The following is an 18,488-nucleotide window of genomic DNA, read 5'->3' on the forward strand; positions in this document are numbered from 1 at the left end:
TTTGTTGGAGGATGGGTCACGGTAGATGGCTCATAAGAAGACAATTGGCAAGCCAAGGGTTTGACTACCTTAGCTGGTACGTTTGCCTCTGAGATGATGGAAGGAGAATCACCTTTAGGTCTTTTAAGTTTTTTCTTAGGAAGAACACAGACATCTGGGCCTTCCAATATGGTGGAGCAGGCCAAGAGATTTGAGCAGTGGGTCTCAAGGGAGTTATTACGTGAGAATAGCCTAAGCAATAGAGTTCTAGGGAAAAAAAGACTGCCAGATGGAGCAGGTTTTATAGTCGCATTCAGGGCCTAAACAGAACAGGCACTTAATATGCAAGCCTTTGTACAGAATCTGCCTACCTCACTCATACTTATCCCTCCTAGCTGACATCTAATAACAGCAAAACAGTCAAAAGTTTAGAAAGGAAGGATCCCCAGTGGGACACTATCTGATGTGACAAGAGAAGCTTTGGTATCGAGCGACCAAACGATCACAGTCTGTCGGGTGCAATGACCTACATTCAGACTGGGGGCGAGATAGTCTGGGGATCTCACACACATCCGGTTTTATACCCCTACACCGATAAGCATATCCAGATGCATGTCCTAGGAAGATAACGCTGTGGTACCCTGGCAGGACGTCAGTGAGCTACAACCATCTGTTAAGAATACTGCCAACAGTGACTCAGTCAGGACAACTGGATATGGGATCTTCAGAAAAGGGAAGGAGTAAACTACATATAAATAAATGGAATCTATGGGGGCAATACGTGCAGAATAATGTTTAGGAAGAGGAGGAGGAGTGAGGTTTACCGGAAGGCAGGAATTATTCAATCTAACATTCAATGAGTTGATCACTTGTTAAGATAGAAATCCTGTTGGAATAATACATTAAATTCTTTTTAATGGTTTGTTTTCTGTTTTATAATTGAATGTTAACTTACAACAATATGTAATATGTGTTGTTAATAAAGATACTAAAAATGGCATCCTTTCAAGTTGCTGTAACAAAGGCTGTGGCAACTGACCACTGGAAGAAGGGTATAAAGAAAGAGCTAAATGTGCTACTTAAAATAAAGCCTGTTGCAACACGTGTAGTAATCTTTAGGCATGCTTTGTCTATGCCTTGTGCTACATTGATGATCATATTTGAAGCATTATTTGACCTTCCATGAAATTTGTTGCTGAAAATCCTGACTAAATTGCAGGAGTTTGAGTCTGTGATTCTGTGATATTATCAACTGAGAGTGTTAATATTAAAATTAAAAGGGCTGCACATGGGGAGCCAGATAGTAATCAAAGAGAATGATTATGCTACTAGTCTGGAATGTAAACAGGCTCAGATAAAGGAATCTGTGTGATAGTTTACTTAAAGACAACAGAACCACAGCTGATAATGCTGGAAGAGACAGGCCTAAAGTGGAGCATGAGAAAGTAATGAAAAAGGGTTTTAAAGACAGGTATGTAGCTTCAGTTTCCCACATATCAGTTGAGAAGTGAAAATTTTAGGGTGGTGATCACAGCAGCTATAAAAACGTGTCACCTAGAGAACTGGAAGTCAGAAGGTGTGAAGATAGATAGAAGGGATAAATATAAGCAAGAAATAATAAAAAATACATTTAGAGAGTTGGATGGGAAGCAGTGACTAGTGAACAAATCACATTACATGAACAAAGCAAGCTATTTGGACAAGAATGTAACGATAAAGTAATTGTGTGAGACAGAGCAACAGAGAAAGACAAATATATCTCAAGGAGAGGGGTAGAAGATGAAGTAAATTAAGGAAAAGATAGAGATAATTCCCATGAAACTGAATACGAAGAAATTAGCAACTATGAGAAAGTTCTATTTTGAACAGACACCTAAGTCGCAAAAGCTTAGGCAACGGAAGTTGTAGAGGGACATAATAAAAATTAGGGGCACTAAAACTGGGTAAAAATGACTCAGACCATGAAAGAGCTTTGAAAGCAATTTGGGATTACTACAAAGGTCTCCAAACTACAGAGCAGGGTAAGAGGAGAGAGACAAGTGTGTGTGAGACTTTAAGGAAGCTGTACAGTTGCCTAAGATAGATGAAGATGAAGCTAAAACCGTGATACTGAAAGAGGAATTAAAACATTACCAAGGGAACCACGCAAAAGGTGAATAACCTGTGCAAAGTATGGAAGAAGGAAAATAGGATGAGGTGCAGCAGACACTTTTTAATAATATTCTAATATACAGGCAAACTACTCAAAGTTGGAAGAAGTCAATTATGCAAATGCATAAGGAGGGAAGGACCCACTAAAGCTAGCTTCGTATAGGCCCATCTCAGCTCTGAATCATGACTACAAGATGTTTAGTGGTATGATGACTAAAGGTTAGCTTTGCTGATGCTGCTTCTAGTAAGCCCATATCACTGTCCATATCCTTCAGGGAAGACTGACATTTGACAACATCACAAAGACCAACATGAGTTTGCAAGAAGCAAAAAGAAAGGTAATACCATTATTGCTAATTAACTTCCAAAAGGCAAAGGCTTCCAATGGTCAATGAACACTGGAAAAACCATAAAACGTTAGCGTACAAAAACTTTATTCCATGCTTTCATCTATAACAGACTTCTTCAGAACAACAATTGAACTTCAAATAACCACCTACATACATATCCCAAAGACCAAGTGACCTAGTTAAAATCAATGAAGCTATTAAAGGAACATTCATCATAAAAATCTTACGTAAAAAGTATTTACAAAAGAACATAAAACTGTCAATTGGAACCACGTAATAAGCAAACAAACAATGCTGGGGTAGTAATATAGCCTCCTTCAAACTTTTCTAACTTTTAATTTTCGATATTTAAAAAAAAACATTTTATATTAAAAGCTTCATTTAAACCAGGTCTCTTGTCCGCTTCCAATTTCACTTGCCAAAGTGTTTCCCTTTGCTCCAAGTAGTTTTTAAAATCACTATCCCTAGGGTCAGCTTCTGCAACCTCCAATATAGAAAATAAAAATGTCTTATATTTTTTGCACTCCTCTGAGTGTTTAAACAATGCACTGTTGGTGTCCCTCTTTTTTATACTGTAAAAATGTTCCCTCATATGCTCCTTCAAAGTACGGGTGGTCATCCCTACATAAAATGCCTCACACCCACTGCATACGCTGATGTAAACTACCTCTTTTGTTTTACACGTTAGGTGCCCTGGCACCCTAAGGGTGTGTTGAATGTGGGACAACATAACATGGTTAGATAATTGTAACAAGAATAGGAAATGGCATGACAACTTAACGAATTCTGAACGAAAGGCTTTATCTGAATTAAGGAGTAGGAATGACTTAAAGTACATGAAAAGTGACAAGGGAGGAAACATTGTGGTCATGAGTAATGAACAATACAGAAATGTTATTTTAAAATTACTTAACAATGCTGACTAGTATCTTCAGGTAAATGTAAGGGACATCTTTAAAGGTTGTCAGTACATTCACTCCTTTTTGTATGAAGCATTAATAAGTCAAACAATGGATTTAAAAATGTATAACTTTTTTCTTATTGAGAAACCAAAAGTATGGGTACTTTTCGGTATTCCAAAGGTTCACAAGAGCTTGATGGAACCTCCTTTTAGACCAATAGTGTATTCGCCTCATTCTGTAACTGAGGGAATAGCTTTGGTCATAGATTCCGTCTTAAATCCTTTGGTGCAGAAATTACCCTCTTACTTGAAGGACTCTTGGGATTTTCTGGACAAACTGAGACAGTTTTTTTTTTTCAAGCTTTGTTTTTGATAACCAAAGACATGTTATTTTGACTGTCGATGTAGTGTCCTTATTTACTAGTATACCCCATTTAGAGGGGGTGGAGGCTGTGAGACAGTTTTTGTTTGACAATAGTACTTTAGGGCACAACAAGATAAATTTTGTGTAGTTTGACTGAAATTGTATTAGATCACAAATATTTCATATTTAATGGCGTTTACTACAAGCAACACAAAGGCATAGCGATGGGATCTCCAGCTGCACTGGCCTATGTAAACACCGTAATGGCATTTTGGGAAGCAACCATTCTTGCAGAATTAAGGCAGGAGTATACTATATTTTTCTATGTTAGATTCGTTGATGATTTGTTTTTTAGAATGGAGGGGAATGACAGTATTGTTGGACAATTTATGAACGACATTAATGCCAAGTCCAGGTTTTTGCAGTTTGTAGAAGGGGAGTGTTGAGGTAGGGTCAATTTTTTAGATGTCGCCTTAGAATGGAATCACGCATCAAAGCTATTTGATAGTAAAATACATAGAAAAGAAACTTTTACTAACGGGTATCTGCATAATAAGAGCAATCACCCTTTTTTTATGAAGAAAATATTCCTAACAAACAGTACATACATACTTGTATGACAGCTACACACTTGGACTTGGCACAAGAGTTTGATACGATCACCCACATGTTTTCGGAAAGGGAATATGACAAAGAATATCTTTGTGCTCTCAGCACAGATATTTTGAACAAGAGAGATTTATTATATCCCACTATACTTAGGGTACCTTTTGTGAATAGTAAAGCAAGGGCTATTGACACTAGCCCTATACAAGGTACCGTTTGTAGTTTAGATATGACAGTGGATTGTCCTATTAGGAACATGATGCAAAAGAACTGGAGAATTTTGGAAGGGAATGCTGACTTGATCAAGGTGTTAGGGGTAAGCCTAACTTTGTCTATAGAAACAATGGTAGTATTAAGAAAATATTGGAAAAAGGTCCTGCAGAGGTTTTTCGGGGTTTAGCACATTCGAGTAACAAGTTTGGGATATTTAAGTGTGGGCAATGTAATTTTTGTCGATATGTTCTTGAGGGACCATATTATTTATTTATTTATTTTATTTTACATTTGTTGACCAGGCTAGTCTAGCTGGATATATGCCTATTTTCAGTAGAGGCCCGGGGAGAAAAGCTCCAAGCATTAGCAGTGACAAAGATTACAATAATATAGTAATAGTCAAATGAATTACAGCACATTGTTACACTGAGGTTCAGATAAACTTGTACAGAGTCCTTTAGTAGGTTAAAGCTAAGATCAAACACAGAGAGCAATCATTTGAGAGAGCAATCAAAAGAACAAAATTTTGAATTGTAAACCATTTTTATCAATTTTTTTTTTTAAGTAGTAAGAAGGTAATCAATATTACAGGTATGTGACATAGAACAGTGGAGTAGAGAAGTGTAGAGAAAGCAAGAAGGGGAAAGAGATATCAGTCAGGGTTAGAGCAGGGACAAAGCCAGTGAGTTTTAAGATATTCTTTAAGATGCTTTTTAAAAGGATGAGTGGAAGCAAGAGAGGAAAGTTCACTAGGAAGCTGGTTCCAGCTTTTTCCTACTGTGGTGGTGAAAAGTGAGTCTCCAGCTTTGTTGTTAAATTTAATAGTGGAAACTAGAATCTTGTTAGCTGAGCGTAGTGTTGCATTATGCTTGTAAAAAATAGTAACTCTCTCCCTCTATCTGTAACTATAAGGGTTCCTTGGAGCACACTGATGGATCTGCTGCTTTTTAAAGTCTTTGTAACTGACAGACTATTACTGTGACAATACGAAACTGATTAATTACATTGATGAGTCTGTAGTTTTTGCAAGTTAAGTCAAATCTTGCAGCTAACAGGAAACTTTACTGGAGCCTTTATTAATTATAGCTAGGACTCAGATTTACAGGATTGCATCTTAATTTGTCTAATACCAAACTGCCCAAATTATTTTAGTAGTCATGGAGACAGTACCTTGATCTCTGGTAATGGAAAACTGACAATCACAGTCACAGGGCAAGTGATGTTCTGAAAATCAAAGCAGATTCTCATGTCAAGTCTTTAAATACAGAATCGAAGAAAGACTGAACTTGAACAGGTGGTGAGTCAGATGTTAGGCAGACACTCGAAATGGAAACATACTGCAAAGCTAACAAAGAAACCTTAATGTCTGAAAAAATGAGAAAGCAATGGCACTCTCATGAATCCTGCTTAATGGCTTTGCACTGCTACATCTGTTGCTCTGGATAGGTATAGAGGAACCTAAAGGACAACCGCACCCAGAGACTCAAAAACATGTTTATTTCATCATGGTTTGGTGTTTCCTACATTTTAACACCACTCTGGGACTATTTAGAGATTTTTAGATATTTTTATAAGCAATTTCTGACTCTGACCACATGGGGTCTGGCATCTTGAAATAATTCTGACTTTTAGTCTGCCTCTAAGTATCCCAAAATGCATTGTTTGTCTCCAAAAAATTGCATCAGATCTGCCAAGTTTTCCCTAAAGCTCCTGTCAGTCCACTGATTTTACAGGCATTCATTGCTGTGTTATATACACCTACTTTTGGTTAAAATTTTATCCTTTTTCAATGACTACTTCAAACACAAACAGTGCAAATGCTGCAGAAGAGAATTGAAAGGTGCATGTTATTGTTCTTTCTTCTTAGAAATGCTAACTTGATTTCTTTTGTGAAGGCCGAAATCTAGTTCTTCAAGGTATCTCCCCTCCTACTTCACACCTACCTTCCCTAGCTGTCAAAGAGCTAAGGGTAATTTGACCCATTAGCTGCATGTGATTGACAGGTCACAGCAGGTGACCAGACTAATGTACAGTTTTCTTGTCAGTCTTTCCTTTCTTACAGTGGGAGATTTTTTTTTTGTTGCACTCCTCCTGTCAAATTTAGAACCAAGCTCCACAGCACTGGGAATAATCACTATTTTGCAAAGCATCAAACTCCCACTTATTTTTCCTTCCTGTTTGGTTAAATAGCTAACAAATGATGCACTATAAACACAAAATATTTCATAGACTTGCATGACAGCACCCACATGCTTTTTTAAGTGGTAATTTAAGAAAATTATGGTATTGCATACTTCTTGTAATCTGATGTAGTGTTGTTGATTAATTGTGACAGACATCTGCTTCTTATGTAAAAACATGCAATTAATGTCTATGCATGGTCATTGCAAATTTATGCTCTTAGTTTTTGCAGCTGCTACTGTACTTCTGCCTGTACTTTTTTACATATTGGTAGGGTTCTTCAGAAAAGTGAGATTATAGTTTGACATTTTTGCTAGGTTAAGAGTGGGCTGGGCAAGGCTGCTCTGACATCACAATGTGGGAGTTCCACTGGCTACTCTATACAGCATGCAAATCAGGCGGGGATTATATCACTTTAGGGGAGGAAACGTTCCGGTAGCTAGAGCATGAGCTCTGGCAGATGTGACATCATCATTTCAGAACCAGCTAGAGGTTTTTCACCTTGGTTTTCAAAGTGAAAGTAAAACAGTACAGAAAGGTAGGAAGCCTAACAGGGAAAACAGTTGAGTGGATTCGTTTTTAAAGCTGCTTGGGTGATTTTTCGAGGCTGTATCAACGAACAGGGACTAAAAGAGACAGCAGGTTGAGCAATCTGCTTTACTATCCCGTTGTTGTCCTTTAAAGGCCATGCAAGTTAAACAATGGGAAGTGTTTACTCTTCCATTACAAAATATGTAATCATTAACGCATTCAAGGGGAATAAGTAAATAAATGTTAAAGCTCACACTGGCAAGTTTACATTTTTAAACAGACCATTAGGTTCTACTAGCCCTTTCATCTCTAATAATGAAAGCAGTCCAGATTCATAATTTAGCCCATTCTGCTGATAGCTGAGATGGCTGCAAATGATCAAGAATGTGGTAACATACTTTCCACTTAAGAGGGAGAATAAAGACACAATTTCTTAGGAAATGACTTCTGCCATTTTCTAGAACTAGAACATTGAGGAAGCAATATTTATAACACAAAATCTGTATTAAGCAGGGGAAAAATCCACAACATGGACTCAAAGAGAGCCAGCCCAACTGCTTCTGTATTGAAAGGTGGCATCAAAGCAACCCACCACTAGTATTATGTGAGGAAATCAAGTCAAGGCCATCAACAAGAGGGACAAGACAAATCCCTGACAACAGAGTGGTCAAATTTGTGAAACTCTTTAATGCAGCAAGAGGGAGAGTGGCTTCAGTCACCCAAAAATATCAACTGAAGCTACACAGATAAGAAAAACATATGTAAATGTACCTCCATGCTCTCCCATTCATTCCTCCATCAATAAAGTAGGCTAATGTAAAACTGTACCTAGAGTGAGTTCATTATAATCCGCCAGTCTAGCTAAACTAAGCAGTCACTACAGCTAACTGCTTATGAAAAATACACTTTTCTGAATTTAGATTCAAACCTTTCCCCCTGTAAAGCCCAGTTAAATGAACAAAAGGATTGCTATGCACCGTGTAACCATGGACAAAACTTGAAATGTCCAGAAATCTACCTGTGAAGACTAGTTTCTTTACTGTGACAGTCAAAGATGCTGTCAAAAATATGGTCTTCTACTTTTGTGTTACTCATCGCTTTCCTACCTCCTTCTTTACATCAGAATTGTATGTCTCAACTATTATCATGAATACTTTACTAATCTAGCATAACAAGTAATGTACAATAGTAAAGCTTAATACTAACGCAGAAAAAAATAATTAATTATAAAGCAAAGTATGGAATGCTGTACCTCTCAAGTACAACAGACTGACCAAATGCATAGATGTACCACTGAAACTACCCCACATTAAGCTCATATACATAGATAATGTTTTTATGTCCTACAGACATTGTTATTAACACTCTCACCATTATTTAATTATTTGCCATACCAGTTTCCACTACTCGCCTCATTTCTACAGCATATCACCTTTTCATTTCCCTGATGAAATTAGAGTTTAATTGTATTTGAAAGCTTGCCATAGAAAGGCTGCTTGTTATTGCCAGTAAGGTAACTTAGTCTCTGACTTCACTCCTAACTCTGTGAGAGTAATGCAAACATAATTGAACTACTATAGTTTTTCATGTCCTCATGAAGTTCTGCTCTCCTCTATTTTGTCTCCAATCTACAAGCAGTAAGACAATTAAACATGTTGCAACTCGTCTTATGTAAAGTCAGACATAAATGTTGGTATGTATCAAAGACTACATTGCATATTTTAATTTTGGTCTCATAGTAAAAAGTCATATCAGAATGTCACTTAAAGGCTGAAAAGTACTGAGAAGTTGTAACACAATGGTTCTTTAAGACCACTGGTACTAAGTATCACTCAAAACTAACATCTGCAATTAATCATACATTCATTTTCACTTAGTATGCTTTAAGATAATACTCTACTACTATTTGGTACACTTTAAGTGCTAGTTTCAAAGGACTTGCTGCAATGTTGGCTTTCTATACATCTGTCACATAAATTTCATTTTATTATTATCCAGACTATGATCACATCTGACTGTGCATTGTTAAAAATAACTGCAATTTACTTTGTGGCACCCTCTTAAAGTGTCATTGTAATGAAACAAGGCTGGATGGGACTAGCTTGCTCAAAATGAAATACCAACTTGTACAGCTGATACTTTCCTCTCTTTTCCTTCCTACTCTCTAGACTGCCCATCTCTCCACCGTTTAGGTCTCCTGTTTTACGTCATTCACTTTAGCCCTTAGATCATACCCTCTGAACAAACAGCTCAATGTAGCTTTCCAAGTGAAAAAAACAAAAAAAAATTACAGACAAACATGCAATGAGCATGGAAGAGTGTGCCTTGAAAACTGGTCAAGCTCATTGTAGCTGTCACTCAAAGCATAAAAGAAGCTTTTATGACACTCTTAAAAATGGACATGTCCATCATATTTCTTAATCTCACCCAGAGATTCAGTACAGTTTTCCCACATTCCTACCTTAAAGTCAGAAATATTGCTGTGTTGTTAAATACTGTCTGCTAAGGGAATCCTGAGAAAAGATACTCACCTTCTGTAGCAGTCTCTGTAGCATATTTTCGGAGTATCCTCCATTTGTCTCATCATTTTTGCTGCTCTTCCACTTCAACTGGACAACCACATAAAAACAAGAAACAAATAAATGTATCAATAAATATTCTCTTTCATCATACTTACTTGATTAACCTTGCTTTCATTCTGTACACTTTTAAACTTCCATTTAATAATTACAATACAGGCAGAAAACTTAGACATGTTATGCATGCAATGCCATGATATTGACTCAGAAAGGTCCCAAGGCACAAAGTCAACCTCAGTGCAAAACTATACATTCTAGTCTCATCACAGCACCTGATCTGGCAGCAGTTTTTCTCATTCTTTCCCAACTCAGGAACCAGTAATTTAGTTCCCTTAGCCCTGCATGCCTAAGCTGATCATTTCTACACATCAGCCATAACACTGACTGTTGAAGATAGCTTTCTTTATTGCTATGTTACTTCAGTTCTCATCTGCGATTTAAGATGAGTTTAGTTAAACCCACACCTTCTGCCACCACCATACTGCACCACTTCTTCCTAGAGGCCCAAAAAGGATTTTTTCCTTGCTCCCAGAACAGTTATAAGCTCCATTATTGCCTTTATCTATTTTATTTTCTAGGTAACCTACTTCACCTATTTTTCTCTGGGTTTTTTACATATCTTTTTTTCCTCACTGCATACCTACATTTAGCTTTCATATTATTAACCCTAGCCCGAGTGAGCTTCCATAATCTAGGAAGCCATTCAGAGTTTTCTGTCTGACTTACATCCCAACACCTCTGAAGCAGCATGAACATGCAGGACAGACACAATAATGGTCCTGTATGACTCATACATGACTTCCTGCTTGCTTCGATTTCCCAGTTACAGTGTACATGCTGTTTGGTAGGCACTCATCCCTGGCACTTTGTGGTACACTGCTGGCATGGCACAATGCAACCAGCATTCACTAAACAGACCAAGCCATCAACCACCTCCAGAATGGATATGTCAGTGGTTGCTCAATCCAATAACATTCATGTAACTAAGTAATGCCAGGTTATCCATATTTCAGTTACAGCTTTACATCAGGTAGCTCTTTGGTTTTATCTCCGATTACTGTGTCTTATTTAAAAGTGCATTCACTCTCTCCCACACCTCAGTTGTTCAATACTAGTACATAATATACTTCCATCTTTCTTTCTCTATTCCCTTAACCACCTTCTTATGACTTTGGGTAAACCTTATCCACATTCAACTCCACTACTTTTTGCTTCTTCTGCAACTCCAAATTAATTTTCTTTTCTTTCAAAATATATTCTGGATTTATTATGAATCATATCTCTCTTTTTGTACATACTAAGCAATGATTACACAAAAGCATAATCTTAACAGATTGCTATACTAAACAGTGCAAACACTAACAACGTTTCTGTTGTGCTTATGTTAAAACAGGTTATTTTCTTTCTAATTCCTTTAAATTACAAAAAAGTAAAAAAACAAGGCTGTCCATTATCATCTTTACATTTTGAATTGGCTACAGAACCCTTTGCTAAAAGTTTTAGATCCAATAAGAACATTAATGGTATCACAACAGGATTTTTGAACTAAAGATTCAACTCTCTGCTGATGATATTTTACTAACAATAGGAAATACAGAACATTCATTTGAACATATAATTATGAAAAATACAATAAAGCACAGAAACATGACCAGGAGCATAGCATCCAAGTTATTTAATGAAACAGGTATGCGTTTTCACACAGTAAAATAGTGCTTCTTCAGACCATGAAATTCAACTAACAGACAACTACCTAATATACAAGTAGTTATACAATTAATTCAAACTGGCCAATAAAAAACAGCTGATAAAACTGAATAATCAAAAATAAAAACTCATTTAGAGAGACCCCTTGCCTTCAAAACTAGAGAGACCCTTCCATTTAAGCCAGGAGGCTTACCTGCTTACAATGTTATGATCCAGTGCAGTTCACGAGTTTCTGTGAAGTTTTTAAGATCTCCACCATGTTTATTTATACTAATAAGTTCAATAACTCTGAATCCAAAACAATGTTCATTCCTACCTCCCATATAATGCTTAGCAAGTGCATTGCGTGCATTTCTAATATTAACACAATAAGAATGTTTTCTTATACGTTCCATTAATTACCTTTTTCTTTTGCCAATATAAAAACATGGACATGCCCTACAAGAGGCCAAGTAAACTAAATTCCTACTACAATAATTTGCCTTGATGTTAAACTTATATTCAATCTGTGTGACAGGATGAAAAAAGTTAGGCAGCGTATCTATGAAAGAACAGAAGTTGCACTTTAAACACCTACATGTTTCTACAGAACTATCATTATTTCTATCCATCTCTCTATAATTCTTATTCTTGTAGGAAAACTGTCTTTTAAGTGATTTCTTATTCTTAAAGACAAAACTAGGTTTATCCCCCACCACTGTTCTAATTTCATCAAGATGCAGGATAGACCAATTTGACTTAATAATATTAAGAATACCAGTAGCATCACTAGTATAACAAAGTGAGAGGGGTACATCACGTTTTTTATAGGAGCTACAAGGAAGCCTTGTTTCAAGAACTTGATTAGAAAAATACGGTCTTGCTTTATTCTTTCTATATTTAAGACTTTCCTTAATGGTGTCATCAACTTCTTTTTTCTTATATCCATTGTGATATAGTTCATGTCTTAACATAGTAACATCGCCATAATACTTGTCATCATTATTACTGAATCTTGATATACCAAGGAAATCAATAGCTGTCTTAGAAGATTTGTAGGTAAACCTAAGAAAAGAAGTAGTACACTGTATATAATTAACAAATTGGGAGAGTTGTGTCGTTTTAGGGTTGCCAACTGTCCAGAATTCTTCCAGACTGTCCAGAATTAAGGGACACTGTCCGAAAAACGGACACTGCACTGTTTTGTCTGGAAAAACTAAAATATTTTCTTTTAAAGGAAAAAAAATTACTTTTTTTTTTCGTTTTAACAAGCGTTCTTCTTTAAGAAAGCTCTTTGCGTAAGTCACACAGATGCATACATTTCATGTTCCACCCGGGTGAATCTGAATTCCAAAAGACGTGTGGTGTACTGTGTGTGTGAATGTAGGCTGATGGATGCTCAGCATGGCACACTTAAGTTGTACAGACTTCGGAATCGTTTTGTGGAGCAAAGCGGCTCATTTAGGAACATGGAGTCCAACTTAAGTCACTGAAGCTGGTCCCATCGGCTTTTACACCCAGTAAAATAAGCACTGGGACAAGGCAGGTGAAAAATTGGAATGGGAGTTTGTCTGAACATGGCAGAGGACTCGGAGACACTTCATAGATGAACGGCGCTGTCTGGGAATCATTAAGCACATTATCTTCCAGTGAAGGTGTAGAGGTGACAGCACTTCCCTCCCCAAGCCACAAGAATAGCACTGTGCAGAATTAAAGGTGAGTGATCTGTACAACTGACTGGGAAGGGGGTTGTCATAGTAGAGTGGCAGGATACTATACCTCAAGGTAGCCTAACTCTCAGGTTTTAATTTATTGTTCACAAACTGGCAGAAATACAGTATTTTTAGAGAGAGAGATGTGGCCACATACTATGTGCCTACATTTCAAAATATTGCCACTCCTTTCTCTCAGGCTGCCTACATGACACACACACACACGTGCACACGCACACACACGCACGCACACACACACACACACACACACACACACACACACACACACACACACACACACACACACACACACACACACACACACACACACACAAACTCTCTTTCTCTCTCCCTTTCTCTTCATCCAACTTGTTTGGATTACTGTTTTTTTTTAATTTTGTGAGTTTTTTAATGTCTTGGAGAGGGAATTCAAGAAGGTTAATTACTATTTCAAGTGATGCTTGCCACCGTCATATGATATCTGTCTCCAGGTGCGTGGGGGGGGGGGTTGGTGGGCTTCGTAACCACAGGTTCACTTTACACCACCAAATTCCACCTATCGTTATCCACGTTCTGAAAGATGCAGATACTGCACTTGGCGCAAATACTGTTTTATTGGTATATGGTGAGTGTCAGCTGTGCCCTTGCAAGGTATCAAAACTTGCTTAACAATATTTACTAATCATAAATGCTTGCAGCACTGTAACACTATAATAAACCAGCTTAAGGCCTCAGAATATAAGGCAATATGTAAAACTTTACAACACTGAAACAAACTACCTGTTTCTGAGGAATTGGGGGGGGGGGTATTTCTGTTGGGTTTGGTGGGATTTGGATTTGACATTTTTCAAAGAAATAAGTACTTCAAATGTAGGTTTTCCTGTAACTATTCTTCCAAAGCATTATATACATTATATACATTCAACACAGCTTCCCAATGTACAGTATGTAGATGCATAGCTAAGGCTATTGTTTGCACAAAAAACAGAAATCACATCCTTCAAGGCATAGCATATTTTTTCCTTCATGAAACAGTGAAATATAAAGTTGTTTGCTATCAGCGACCTTTTCATTAGTTACAGATCTCTAATATGAAATTATTAAGTTGGCTTTTACTCTTGCAGAGATTGGGCATATTGACTGATATTAGTGGAATGTAATGACAAAAGTTTGAATGGCTTTTTATGGTTGAAATGTTCTGAATTGGGCAGTTTTTTCATTGGTTCATATCTTTTGCTTCATTATTTACTGGAAAAATGTTCAAAACTATAAAGTTAAAACATGCTCCAACAAGTGATGCTGTATTATACAAGGGATATAATTTAATTATTATACATTATAATTTAATACAGTCAGGAAGGTGAATCAAAATACTTTTGCATAATCCTAAAAATGTGTGCAAAGGACCTGTGATTTGAAAACAGCCCAAAGGTAAATTTAATCTGCCACTGGCCAGATGCATTTTCTTTGAATGTAGGCTTTATTGCTGTTTCAGTGAATGTGAATTTCAAAAGCAAAGAGGTTTTGATGCTAAGTCTGTTTTCATTGTGAGACTGTATTGCTTTGTTTAGTAAATGTCTATCAATGTTTGTGCTGTAAAATTTGAAATAAAAGTTTTAAATTAAATCAAAATATTTGTAATCATTGTAGAAGTAAAGCAGAAGACAGTATGCACACAGAGTTTTGAGCAGTGTTTATGGTAACTGGGGAGAAAATGAGAAATAGCCAAGTAATGGGACACTAGAACAGCTGTGTGGGGGCGGGCACGTAGGTGTCCAGAATTTTTGACATGGAAAGTTGCAATGCTAGTCTTTGTCCCATCTCATGCCAAAAATAAATCATCTACATAGCTTCAATAAAACTTTTAAGCATGGATTATACTCATTCAAATTAAGCACAAATGTATTTTGAGCCAAAACTATGTTGGCGTAGCTATGAGCACATGATGTGCTCATAGCTAAGCCAACCTTCTGTACATACAAATGTTCCTTAAAGAGAACTACACTGTTCTCCAGAACAATTTCTAAGAACATGCAAATTAAATCTATGTTACTTGCATCATATTCACTGTTCTTTAAAAGAAATTCACATACCATATTAATCCCTTGAAAATGAGGAATGGCAGTAAATAAACATCTAGAGAAACTAAACAATAATCACTTACAGCATTATTAATTTCACTGAACCTGTAAAGATCCTCTAAAAACTGTTGAGCGTCTTAAAACTTGTGTCTTCTGTTCTAAAACAGGTCTTAACTTCTTTTCGACAAAGATAGAAAAAGGCTCCATGAGCCATCCACTGCCCAAAACTACAGGTCGGAAAGGAGGTCTTAATACATCCTTGTGTATTTTGGGCAACCCAAGGAAAGCAGGAATTAATGGAAACTCTACCACTAAATAATTAAATAGTTCCTTTGAAATAAGCTTACTACAGTAGCAATCATACACAGAAGCATAAAATTAGTCTTTTAGATTCTCAATAACATCAAAATCAACACTAGCATAGATGTTATTATCAGATAACATATCTAAAATGGTTTCAGAATAATACTTATAATGCATAACAACAATTGCACCCCCCTTGTCAGCATTCTTGATGATGATGTCCTCGTCTTGTTGCAATTCATTAAGTGCATTTCTCTCTGAAGCATCTAAACTAAATAACCTTTCTATAAGTTGACCATCTGTATAAGCCTGTGCAAAGTCATGCTCACATTTTTTACAAAATGTTTCAAGAAAGGGGTGCATAACTGGTTGAAACGTACTAGGTTTCTTGAAACATATAAAATCATTACTATTAGAATAAAGCATTTTCAACATAACATTGCATGTGAATATCTTAATACCAGTTATAGTCTCACTAAATATGGAACTTTGAGCTGGGAATAAAAGTAAGTCCGCTTTTTAAAAGTAATTCTTGCGAATGAGTCCAAGTCTTACTTGATATATTCTATATCAACGAATCTTCGTTTCCATCCACATTTGTTTGATGGTTTGAATTGATGGATCCTCCATTTGTCTCTGCCGCTTTCTTCCTTGAATCATAGATCAAGGCTGTCACGTAAAATCCTTGCGTCTGACTGGTAGAGGAAATGGGAGGGTACTAGAAGATGCTGTAGAATTAGTGGTCTTCCTTCACACATCTGGAGGTTTCATTGGTCCAGATAACATTGGAGAAGAACCATTAGTGGATGTAGAAGTTATAGGTGTATCTAGGTGCAAAGCTGTATTGGCATTATCAACAGAAACACTACCGGTGGTCACATTAAACACGTTGTTAGTAGTATTTAATTATGAATCCTTCGCTATAACATTTTCCGGCCAAGTAAAAAAATTACCACTATGGAAGCCAGAAATATCTCTTTTTAACTTTTTATATTTCTGAGCTCTGAGCCACTGTTCATATGAAGAGACATCGTCAATGAAGTTATCAAACCTATGCAGAAATTCATCTTTAAACATATTACGGATCTCATCATATTTCTTAACAGTTTCAATAATTTCTGCCTCTATAGGTTTGAAAGAGTCTAACAACAGATGAATATGGTTGAAGCTACATTCGAGGTTAAGCTGTTGCCACTTACTTAACAGCTGAGTGTAAGTCTCTCCACTGGTGTGCATATTAAGAATACATAGCCCACGGGAAATACCCTTGTGAAAAAAGCAGGCTTCAAAATGCAGACGCTGCCACTGGATCCGCTTCAACTTGAAAAGATAGTTTTCAAGTTCCCTTGTCACCATAAAAAGTCTAGTTTCATCAATATTAGTCATTGCAGTCTCAGTCCCAGGTTCCATAGTAGATTTAACTAAATGAGGATTCATATCCAACTTCAACAATCTCCCAAAACGATCATTAACACCAGTTTCATGCTGTTTAGGAATATATTCCAGCTCCAAATCTAAGCGCTCAGCCATGCTTCCAAGGGATAAAAAACAGAAAATTCCAAATAAAAAGAAAGCCCCCAAGAAATAAACTGTGCTATTGAACCAACAAAGTATGAAAAATACAATAAAGCACAGAAACATGACCAGGAGCATAAAATCCAAGTTATTTAATGAAACAGGTAAGTGCTTTCACACAGCAAAATAGTGAATCTTCAGACCATGAAATTCAACTAACAGACAACTACCTAATACACAAGTAAGTTAATACAATTAATTCAAACTGGCCAATAAAAAATAACCAATAAAAAGTACAGTTTTGTACCTACCATAAATGTAGATGTCCGATAGATATGCAACTGCAGTCCTTACATATGGGTTGTCCTGCTTCAGGCAGCCCTCGGTCGGCCGGATTCCAAAGTCTGGGTCCGGTGTCGGCTGATGTCGCCTCCTCCCCGACGTCAGAGCGGCTGGGGTATAAAAGCATCAGCCGGCACCATCTTCCTCAGTGTTTCTTGCCCCAGATGCCAGGTGCCCTCCAAGGAAGGCTAAATTTAGAACTGGATGAAAATTCCAGACAAACACAATAGCAATAAACAGATACACCATAACAGATATCCCCAGCTAAGTATAAAAGGAGGGAAGTGGACCCAATACACAGAGGGGTAGGAGGGAGGGAAAACCTGACTGCAGTTGCATATCTATCGGACATCTACATTTATGGTAGGTACAAAACTGTACTATGTCCTTCAAGAATGCAACTGCAGTCCTTACATATGGGTTGAATACCATAGCCAAGCTGGGGGTGGTAGGCTCTAAGATAAGGATGGTGTAGCTAGAATGCCCTGCAGGACTGCCGAAGCAAAGCCTGCTCGGGATCTGGAATATAAAGGCAGGTGGTAGTGCTTGGAAAATGTATGCACGGAGCTCCATGTAACAGCTTCTAGAATGTCCTTTGTAGCCACCCCTCTTAGGAAGGCTGTGGAGGTGGCTGTAGCTCTGGTGGAGTGTGGCCTGATATTGGCTGGCACACCCTTTCCATGGAAAGAATAACAGAATCTGATGCAATGTCCAATCCATTTTGAAATTGTTTGTTTGGAAATTGCCTTTCCTTGCACTCCCGGAGCGTATGTTACAAATAGTTGGTCAGACTTCCTGTTGCCCTTTGTTCTGTCCAGGTAGTAGCGTAGTTGTCTGTGTATGTCCAAAGTGTGCAGCAGCTTTTCCTCTTTATTTTGAGGATTGGGGGAAAAAAGGTGGGAAGGTGAATTGCTTGATTTAGAGACACCCTGGATATCACTTTTGGCATAAAAGAAGGATTGGTTCTTAAAGAAACCCTGTCCTGATGGAAAAT

General features: G+C 37.2%; 1 protein-coding gene across 2 annotated transcripts in view; it reads right to left on the reverse strand.

Moving 5' to 3' along the window:
• Positions 1-18,488, reverse strand: part of DNAJC17 (DnaJ heat shock protein family (Hsp40) member C17) — a 968,483-nt gene that overhangs the window by 636,477 nt on the left and 313,518 nt on the right. For both annotated transcript variants that reach the window (XM_044074193.1, XR_006365217.1), the window contains exon 8: positions 9,808-9,885. In XM_044074193.1, coding sequence (XP_043930128.1) covers positions 9,808-9,885 — 78 coding nt within the window. The remainder of the gene's footprint in view (positions 1-9,807; positions 9,886-18,488) is intronic.

The sequence above is a fragment of the Protopterus annectens genome, chromosome 6.part0 (genome assembly GCF_019279795.1).
Source record: "Protopterus annectens isolate FY-2018-M chromosome 6.part0, PAN1.0, whole genome shotgun sequence".
NCBI lineage: Eukaryota > Metazoa > Chordata > Ceratodontiformes > Protopteridae > Protopterus > Protopterus annectens.